Here is an 11,313-nt window from a genome sequence, read left to right as displayed (position 1 = left end):
ATTACTTGCCTAGGTCCGGCGGTATAATTGGTATGCCGACAAAGGAAATTATTTTAAGTTAAAAAACTCCAGCTGGTACCTCTCATACATATCACTATCTCATATTTTTTTTCTGTAGTTAGTGGATAGCCTAGGTTTAAAAGACAGAGTTACTAGAAGTGCCTTACTACAGATTCAAAGTGTCCAACAAAGGTATTCAACCAATAGTTGGAAATGATGGCGATTGTGTGAATAGTGACGATTAGTTAGGTTGGATGGGTGATATTAAAGGTGGAATGTAAGAGATTCACAGAATCACAGTACCGTTATTTCTTGAGACTGAAGGAAAAATTAATTTGGTTAGCTGGAATGGTGTGTCGGAGGGTTGATGCAACGATAACTAACTGCAAAGATTTATCATTCTACAATATTGGACTGATAGTAACTGGAGAGAATATGTGAACTGGTCCAATTTCGGGACAATTTACTACAGGATGGCCAAATGTTAACAATCCAATCGATCATCCATTAGGTAAGAAAAATATATTAATTGTAACAACAATCGATTCATAAATTAAATTGAACTAAAATGTTATAACTAGGGATAGGATATTTATGTGCTAAAAAATCTGAAATATGTACATAAATATGTGCTAATAAATTTGTATGTAAATAATATTTATTTATAAATTATGTATTATTCAACAATATAAATTACTAATTAATTAGTAATTTTATAACTTTAAAAAAGTTACAAAATATGTATTTATTATAAATTATATGAATAATATTTTTAAAAAAATATGTTAAAATATGTACAAAAAAATGTACTTAGAGAAAACATAGCTGTTCAATAACAAGGCATTAGTAATTGTAATTAAACTAGGGGAGTGAAACAAGACTAAGATGAGGAAGAGCCATGGGAAGGGGGGAAACAGAGAAATGGATTGAGGAGTAAACAAGCAAATTCTAGGAAAATGCTTCAGGAATAAGACCCTTGCTCTTTTTAATTGATTCTGAGAAATTCTCGATGTAATTATGTGTGAAAATTTATTATTGCCACTGCTTTTAATTTGTGTTCAAGATGAAAATATAGAATTTTCACGCACTATTTATGATGAATGATAAATTTCACCTTTACGTTTCTTGCTTTCTCTTGAATCTTACGTAGTTGCTGCGAAAAATGTATTTACAATTGAACAAATAATTTAAGGAAATACATGATTCAGGACAAAATATCTAAAAATATGTAAAAAATAACAAATATTTCAGAAAATATGTGATTTACAACAAAATATGTAAAAAAGGCTAAATATTTAAAAATATGTGAAATAAAAATAGCTTCTTTTGGCCAGAAATGTCTTGAAACATCTTTAGTTAGTAAGGAATCGAAGATATCATGATCAGGTAAAAATATGTGAAAACATAAAAATCCTATCCCTAGGTATAACATACCAGTGTAAAGTGTGAGAAGTCAGTCAATTGTTCATTATTATAATAGTTTCAGTAGTTTGTTCAATAAAGAGGCTCAAGTTTGTTAGTCTTTAAGAGTGTAGTTAGCAGTTCAGAGAGTCAAGTTAGTAAATTATTAAAAGATAAAGTTAACAGTATTATAATGCATTTTATTATAGCTTAACAATAGGTTCTACTTGATTTATATTCAGAAACATTTATAGCAGGCTTTTCATTTTTTTTAGAGTAATTCCTTTAGTTAAACATGCACCAAGGAAAACTCATAGTACAAGAGCTGGGGTGAAAAAAGTTATTTCAGCCCAATTTTTGATTACTTTAATATAAAATATGTATAACAACTAGTCAAAAATAATGAGTATGCCAAGTATAGGTGGAATAAAAAATGGCGGCTGTGTAAAAACGTTAACAAAATATTTTTATACTGAGTTGTATATTTTTAAACTACCAACAACACTAAAAAACCTAAAAGTACACCATTTAAAGTAGAGAAAATTATCTAAAATATGAGCTGTAACAGACATACTTACTTTCGGTAGTTCACAAGATATACCTTTTTAAATTGCAACATTTCTTAAAGAATGCGCTGAAAAATCAGTAGTTCGTGACTTTATTTTGAGAAATCTATATCTCAAAAAATATTCGACCTACAGATGTCTATTAGCACTTGAAAATAAGCCAGTTTTATGTACAATAAATTAGTTGATAATTTCTTTCCTCGTAGGAAAAGTAGTTTTTACGATATTTTCAATGAACTTATCCGAACTACTAGAAATTAACATTTTGTGAATTTAATGTTTTAAAATGTCATAAAAACTACTACTCATACGAAAATGAACGTCATAAACTACTTTATGGCATTTAACAAGCTTTAATTTGAGTGCTCGCTAACATATATACGTCTTACGATTTCAGAGATATATATTATTATAAATCAGAATTTTTGTCCGAACAACTAAAAATCAACATTTTGTAAATTAAGTTTGTCAAATATAATGAAAACTACTACTCCTACGAAGACAGACATTATAAACTACTTAATAGTTTATGAAACTAGCTTTAATTTAAGTGCTAATAGACATCTGTACGTTGAATAGACTTTAAGATATAGATTTCTCAAAATTAATTCACTAAATACTGATTTTTCAGGTCATTTTCTAAGAAATCTTGCAATTTCATCAGAAATATTGCAATTTGCAAAAAAATTGCGAACTACTGAACGTAAAAATGTCTATTAGAGCTAATATTTTAACAAATTTACTCTACTTTAAATGATATTCTCTCAGATTTTCTAGTGTTATGGATAATTTCAAAGATAGACAGCTCCGAATGAAAAATTAATTTTTTTAACGTTTTGAAACAGCCGCCATTTTCTATCCCCCCTGCCTATACTTGGCTGACTCATCAATTTTGGCTGGTAGTTATATATAGTTTTCATTTAAGTAATCAAACATTAAGGTGAAATAACTGTCTCTTGGGCTCTTGTGCTATCAGTCTTAATTAGGTATATGTAAGTTTTAACTTTAGTGTTAAGGAATTTAGATTTAGAAAAAAAAATAAATGAAAGAATAGAAGATACAATGTTAATCATATGGCCAATGAAAAAATGTAAAAACGCGGTAAGCATGTCTTTTCCTCCTACTGCCTGATTTAAAAAAAAATTAAATACCAAAAATAAAATTGATAAAAAATAGTAACTAGAAAATGATTATAAAATTTATTTATTTAATTTATTCGTTTTTTTCTGTTTGAAAATAATAAATCGACTTTTTTTATAAACCCAAGCGGGAATTATTCTTAATTTACTAATATTTCATCTACGAAATATTAAAATATGTTCATCATCAGGAAAGGTCAGATGTGGAATGGAAATTTGCCAGATCCAAGCTGTGGGTGAGTTACTTTGAAGAGGGCGACACTATACCTCCTCCATTCAACTTGTTACCAAGTGCAGAGGTTTTTATTAACTTATTTCGTTGTGGTGATGCATCTAAAAGGACAGACTCCATGGTGGTATGTTTGTCACGATACTGATTTGAGTTTTATTATCTAAACTTATATTTTCTTTTTAGGATAATTTTAAAAATGAAACAATAATTCATTGTAAGAGTCAACAGTCAAAGTTTTATCTGAAACATAATGTCTACGAGTATAGTTGTCAAAATGTTAAAATTAGAGTATTTTCTTTTCTTTTCTCTTATATTTTACTTCCAACTGGTTTATATATATTTTTCTCAGTTATAAGTTTATTGTTTATTTATTTTAACCACACTTTGTTTTGTATTTTTAAATTTATGTTTAATTTGTTACGTAAATCATGAACAGTAAAGGAAGTTTGTTGTGGTGCGTGTATAATATAAATACATTACTGTGGCTTGGCACATATATCAACATTGCGAGCTGCAATGGAATCAGAGCCTGAAAACAGACTGATAAGGCAGTCAAGAGTCGGCTGTCTTCATTATTTTTATTTTATTTTTTTTATTCATTTCAGGACCTCCTTATTTATTTTTTAACCAGAACCAGCGAGTATTACTCCGGGGAAGAGGTCGGTTTTTCAGTCACGAAACGCCCCTCGCCCCAACAGTAGTTACAGATAAAAACACCAGATATTTTTTGTATTGATTGAAATCTGTTAGCTTTGAAGATGATTTTTTTTTACCAGAAGAATAGTATCGAAGTTAAAGCAAATTTATTAATATATATAATATTTTTTAACTTGTAAAGTAAATAGTATAACCACAACTAATATTTGACGGATTCAAAAGAAATTTTTCACTTGTCATTGGATCTATAGCTACTCAATAAAAACAAGAACTACTTCAATTTTCTAATTTTGGTAATAAAAAAATTATGTTCATAAAAAGCAAAAGCTTAATTAATAAAAAAAGAAAAAAACAAGTATTCATTTAATCAATGAAATAGTCTTTTTAATAGTAAATAAAATGCATAAAGAATATTTTTTCTGAACAAATCAAATATATATTGTTTCCATTATTTTTTGTGTTAGCTCAATATTATCATTCTGATAAATCTATTATATCTGCTTACAAATATTTTTCTACTAATTTTAAATATAACATTTAATTTTATATATTAAAATATTTATTAATTAATATCAGTGGGTGATGAGCATTTTATTATAATTTTTAAAAATTTTATTTCAAATTTCATAAAATCGTCCCTGAGATTTACATTTTTATGGGGGTAATATTATATGATAGATTTTTTCTTTTTTTTTTTTTGTAAAAGCGTGGCACGATATTTTTGTTTTTAATTAGTCTTTTGAAAAATGATTATCAGTTTCAACTATTTTGTTCATAATTAATGTTATAAATTATACCATAAACACCTTAATAAGATGATGAATTCCATAACAGATGATAAAATTGGTAAATAATTTTAATAAGTTGTGTTCTAGAAATCAATTGAGGGGTTTTCTATCAGAAGTCAATATATAAAATTTTAAGTTATTATTAATTATTATTGAGTTATTATTTAAAAATTATAATAGGATCATCTCGAATTAATAATTTAAAATTCTATTTAAAAAGTTGATTTTTAACACTTATTTGAGAAGGGGAAATTTAAATGTTGAATTAAAATGAATAAGTTTTTGGTTTAAAATTTAAATTAAAACATTATGTTTAAAAAATGGATAATTACCCAAAATTGGAAACTTATTATTTAGAAATTATAACGGAACCATCTCAAGTACATAAGTTAAATTCTTATTTTTAACATTAATTTGACAGGGGAAACTTTAAATTTTGAAATTAAATAATAGGTTTTTGCTGTCAAATTTCAATTTGAAAAAATTATGTTTCAAAAGTGGATAATAACCCCAAACTGGATGTTTATTATTTAAAAATTATAACGGAACCATCTCAAGTTAACAAGTTAATTTTTTTTTAAACAGTTATTTTTAACACGTATTTGACAAAGGAAAATTTAAATATTTAAATCAAATGAATGAATTTTGGTGTAAAATTTCAATTTGAAATAAAAAATTAGTTTTCAGAAGGTTATATATTAATTTTTTATGTAAAACTCCTCTTTCATTTATAATAACAATTGCATATGAATATTTAATTAATCGTAGATCTGGTTATATAATTTATTTTCTATGAAACAGAAAAAATCAAGAACACAAGCACAGAACAAGTACGAGGCGGTAATGAGACTGTTAGTAAGGCGCTATGTTACTGCAGAACAAAGGAAGAGAGACGAAGTAGGTATTACTGAAGATGATGTAATGGAGATCCGACAAGACATATCGACCCTCCGTTTTGAATTAATCGATATTCTACATAACAACGGCATGAAGACACCAAAAATCGACCCTAAAGATAGTACAGGTAATATGCAAATACAGCTTTAATATGTATGTATATTTCATTACCAAATTTGAGAATAATTACAGGTTTGTTCAAAACACAGAACACATGATGTTGGAGCAAGTCTTATAAAAACTGTATTTATGCCCACCAATAATATTTTTAATTTAACTAGTGTAAAATTTCGAAGTAGGGCTCCCATTCCTGGCCGTGCTAATAACATCCAAAACGGGTCCTCTTCTGTTTCCATTAGTGGAATTCGATATTACACTTGCTGTTATAAAAAAACTTGTTATAAGTTTTTTTTCCTATTTTCCTATTTTTATTTCCCCTCTTTAACAGACAGGGAATAAAATACAAATTTAAAGTAAATAATAATATAGTATCCTCTTTGAGTCACCACATCTCTTTTATCTATCACATTGGTCGTCTGGTTGGTAGAAATATATCCTTGGAACTGTACAAAATTGTTCGTTTCCTACTCTCGTGGATGTGATTGTGAGTCGAACTCCCCCCTAAAAACTATTTTGATCGGGCAAGGATAAACCACGCATAGTACTATCACTGTTGATCTTAGGGCTAAAGATTGTGAGGACTCCAAGTTAGTCGTTTGTCGAGATGTAATACAATGTATTAGATGTATTCTACAGGTGTAAGAACAACATTATTAATGCTGTTGAGCAGTCGGTAGGTTTACGACGAAGAGTAAAGGTGATTTGAAGGGATTTATTTTTATCCTCGATTTCGGCACCATTCTTCGACGGTTGTAATATGGGATTGGAGAGTTTGGGATGCCATAAATAAGGGGATTATTATAAGCTGCGAGCATGTGTTGTCGGCATACGCGGTGAGGATGGTGTTAGGATTGGTTGGGATGTCAGCTGTATAGACTGCATAGAGGATGGAACCGATGATGCTACCTTGAGGAACACCAGTGGACTGAGAGAAGAGGGATGAACAGGTACTATTGTGGAAGATTGTTGGTTGACCGTGTGAATAGATGAATGGAATATGGTCCGGGTGCGGTAAAAAAAAACTCAAATAGTAGAATTATACTATTTTTTTGAGCCAAGGTACTATTGTGGTTTACTTTGAATAATCTATCACTGAGGAAGAAACAGGTGATGAGAAAGTATGTAGGATTAGGAATTAACAGAGATTGTAAAGCAGTCACGGGTGCCAGACTCGATCAATACCCGGTTCTATATCGAAAAAGACTCCAGTCTACAGTCCCCGCAGTACATTCCGCGCTCCAAAGAAGACGAGACAACGTCCACTACACGATGCTATTGCTAGATAGTGGCATGGGATATTCGGAATCATGAATTATGAATTTGGATTGGAATTATGAATGGGGTATAGGCGTTTCAAAATGAATTTTAGAGGATTTTCCCCATGTTAGGTAATACAGATATAGGACAGTATGAGGAGCGGTATTCTGGCGACTTTAGGGGTTTGAGTACCATTTAGACCGTAGATAATTTCTATGGATCAGGTAAAATACGTGAAATGAAGAACGACGTTATGATTTCCAAAGGATGTATTTATTAATTTTATTTTTAAAAAGAATAACCACCAAAGGATGATATCATCGTGGAACTGTAAAGAGAACTGGGGTTGGGGTACTTTTTTAAAAAATTGAGCAAGTGTAATATCGAATTCCACTCATGGATACAGATGAGGACCCGTTTCCCCTACTTTGGAATTTTACACTAGTTAAATTAAAAATATTATTGGTAGGCATAAATGCAGTTTTTATAAGACTTGCTCTAACACCATGTGTTCTGTGTTCGGAACAAACCTGTAATTATTCTCAAATTTGGTAATGAAATATACATACATTACATATTAAAGCTGTATGTATTTTTTTTTTACAAATATACTTCTTAAAATTTACTACTGTACTTTATAACACATTCAGTAAATTTGATCTCAGTTAAATGAAGTGAAACAGGTGTGTGGAGAACTAGCCATTGGTAGCAGTCTAATGACGTTTTTACACTAGCAGGTCTCGAGGTCATCTTCTTTTTAGGCGCCTCGGAGGATTGTTGGGAATGGAAGGTTAGAAACTAGGGGGGTTAGGTGGTTAGGGAGTTTATAATAGAAGGAATGATATCTGGTTCGGGCTAGATCGATTACAGAAGGAACATTAAGGTCTTTATGTATGATTTTATTAGTGACAAAGTAAGGAGCATTGAGGATTTTACGAAGGAATTTGGATTGTAAGGATTGGATACGAAACGAATTCGGAGGTTTATTGGAGACCAAAAACACCGTATGTCCAGATTGACCTTATTACTGTCATGTAGATCATTTTTTTGTTATGAGTTGGAAGTTTAGACCGTTTGTCTAGTAAGTGCTGTAATTGTCGAAACCGTTTCCTGTCTTTTCAGTCTTGTGTGAGGATTTCAGGTTAGTCGAATGTCCAGATATAGTCCAAGGTAGTGAATCTGTCCGACAGGGGTAAGATCAACATTATTAAATGAGACTATAGGGCAGTCGGTAGGTTCACGACGAAGGGTAAAGGTGATTTGATGGGATTTGTTGGGATTTATTTTAATCCTCCAATTACGACACCATTCTTCGAGGGCTGTGATATGGGATTGGAGAGTTTGGGATGCAATTAAAGGGTAATTATTAACAGCGAGCACACGTGTCATCGGCATACGTGGTAAGGATAGTGCTAGGATTGGTTGCGATGTTAGCTGTATAGACGGTGTAGAGGATGGGACCGAGGATACTACCTTGAGGAACACCAGCAGAAAAAAAGTTAAAAAAAATAATTTAAAAGTATAGAAGGAAAAAAAATAAAAACAACAATGATAAAACAAAAAACATCATACATTTACTATTATATATAATAAATGTATTCTATTATGCCTATCCATATTTTGTAAGAATTTAAGAAACATTGTCTGACTGGATAAAAGTACGCTGTATACCCAATACAGTTGGCCAGCACAACTTTTTTGAATAAAGGCTTTCTCTGTGCTGCACACTACTATTTGTTTTTGTGATAGTAGCGTACAATACAATTTAACTAAATCAAGACAAAATATTTTAATTTTGATTAGGAGGATGTATACTATTAAAATATATCATCCTGAATTTGGCAGAAGGGCACCAAAACGTTGATGGAAGAAAAATAGGAGTACAGTGAGAAAATATAGGAAGGGTTCCACAATATAAAACTTACATCGAAAATAATGAATGACCTTCCAGCTGAAAAACATTATATATGACATAAAATTTACATCATTTGTTATCATTAACCTAATATCCTCGTTTTGTTTTTAGTTCCAGGGAAAAAAGGCAGAGTAATGGAGCGAAGACTTCTTAAAGATTTTCAAATTGGCTTTGTTGAAGGTATTATAAACGAAGCCCTTTCAGCAGACAAGGCACCAAAAGATGTATTTTCGAAAATTGCTAGGGCCATCGGCAGAAGGTCTTCATCACAAAAGAGCAAGAAAGACTGGAACGCACTCGTTAGAAAGGGAACATTGAAACGAGATCCGATAGGTAGTGCCAGTGAAGCCATAGCAAGAAAGTCCAGACAGAGTGCAAGAAAATACATCATCGAGAACCAAAGTTCCTCTCTCACAACGATCGACACCGAGAAACTTCTAGAATATAATCCAAACCTTTCTCTTGTTTCCCCGGCTGCAAGGATTGCCTACACGAAATTCAAGCTGACCAAAATCAAAAACGAGTATAGCAAGAGGGAGGCTGATGGAAGTGAGACATGTTCTGAAAACACATTCGAGATGTCTGATCCAGTTGAAGATGAAGGCAGTACGAAACCGCCACCGATTCCGGAAAAGAAAGAGACATCGAAGCAGGATCAATCGACAACCCAGTCGTTTAGGGCGAGAACGCCTATAGCTGAAGATCCAAGAGAAGATCTCATGACACCGATAGAAGAAGATAAGTCTTCGTACGCCGCAGAAGAGAGGTCTACGGAGGGTTCTACGAGAGATTCCAGTGAAACAGTAAGTCCAGAAGAAACATCCCGACCTCCACCACCACCACCACCAAAAAAGCAACCACCTAAACCAGGCACATGGTTTTAAACAAGAGTGTTTAGAATAATAAGATCTATTTAAAAAAAAAATCCTTGGAGATTTTTAATCAACATAACCTTGCTAGTAGCTAGGTACAAGATAAATGGATGGTACACAGCCCATATATAATTTTAAATAACCTGCATATATTTTATGTTAAAACATAGTTGCTAATTTAATAGGCCAATAAAGAAGGATTTTGGGTGTAAATAAATGTTGGAAAGCAAGAGGTCGTTACGATCGATTTTTGATTTTATAATGAAAAAATCACAAAATTTGAAAACTTTTTCAGCTATTGATTTACAACTCGAAAACGGTACATAGTAGGGAAAACATTCTGAATAAAATTTTAAGGATTAATTAACCATATTTGAATCTTTTTTCTTATACTGTAACATTAATGGTTCGAAAGTATCATACAATTGGTTAAAGTCATATAAAGCGATCAAAACAATCTTCCGTTTTCCCGCATTTATTTCCACCAGTGTTACCCACAAGTTTTTATTTGACTGGCCTATAGTGGAACTCCCCTAAACAATTATCCTAATTTGTTGTATCTAATTCAATTGTAGCGCACCTAAAAAAATTCATATAGAGCTATAATTTACATAAACAATAAAATATAAATGCTAATCATATGTTAAGAATCAGTAGGTGAGATTAGTGTCATTAATTTTGTATTTAAAATGTATTTTAAGTACTGCTCTATAATTATTGTAACGATTTGTAAAATTTAATAATTAAATTACAAATAAAAGTTTTTGAATACTCATTTAAATTTCATGAATTGTATTTTTAATTTAAACAAACACTTTATTTAGTGTTACATTTTAGTTTTTTTAGAGATTGACTATATTTATGAATATGTCTATTAGACAAACAGATTCCAAGAAAGTTATTTCACCCAAACATTTCTATAGTTTTGAAAATCTGTGTTATATTAAATATTGGACGATCACCGCTTTGTGAAAAAAGACAAATAATTGGAAAATTACAGAATACGTTTTTTCACTCCATATGATTGAAAAACTTTAATAAAACTTTTCAGTCCAACTGTTTTACAACTTTTACAATTTATTAACCTTACGGTTATTATAAGCCTCCGTCTAAATAGTTTTATAAAAGTTCAGATAATTTTAACAGAACATTTTAAGTTGTAGCACACCTAGGAAGATCTTCCGAGGAGGACCTGCAGATAAAAATCTTCAAAATATTTGAATCAGTATGGACATAATTAGGCGTGCACATAAACATTCACACACATTGGTATATACAAACATGCAACCATTGGGGATGCTTACAATTTGAATGTAACGAACAAATAGATTAATGATTATTTTTTTCAATTCTAATTCTAATTATAAAGTCTTAAGATTCGAGAATGCATATAATGAGGTCTTGAATCTCTTATCAGAATTACCATCTTCAGGAAATCTACCAAAGAATAATCCGAAAAGATCATTTAA

The 11,313-nt window shown here is 30.8% G+C and overlaps 1 protein-coding gene across 1 annotated transcript in view; it reads left to right on the top strand.

The window, feature by feature from the left end:
- The window catches only part of LOC106688246 (transient receptor potential protein), a gene marked incomplete at its 5' end in the record, with an annotated part of 45,360 nt that extends 34,776 nt beyond the window's left edge, over window positions 1-10,584 (top strand). Inside the window, 3 exon segments of the mRNA XM_024360613.2 lie at window positions 3,298-3,462; window positions 5,585-5,807; window positions 9,084-10,584. Coding sequence (XP_024216381.1) covers window positions 3,298-3,462; window positions 5,585-5,807; window positions 9,084-9,856 — 1,161 coding nt within the window.
- Between the last annotated feature and the right edge of the window lie 729 nt (window positions 10,585-11,313).

This window comes from Halyomorpha halys, unplaced genomic scaffold, assembly GCF_000696795.3.
Source record: "Halyomorpha halys isolate HHAL.00 unplaced genomic scaffold, Hhal_1.1 Scaffold1088.1, whole genome shotgun sequence".
Classification (NCBI taxonomy): domain Eukaryota; kingdom Metazoa; phylum Arthropoda; class Insecta; order Hemiptera; family Pentatomidae; genus Halyomorpha; species Halyomorpha halys.
The sequence above is the reverse complement of the archived record's forward strand: the minus strand, read 5'-3'. Positions and strand labels throughout refer to the sequence as shown.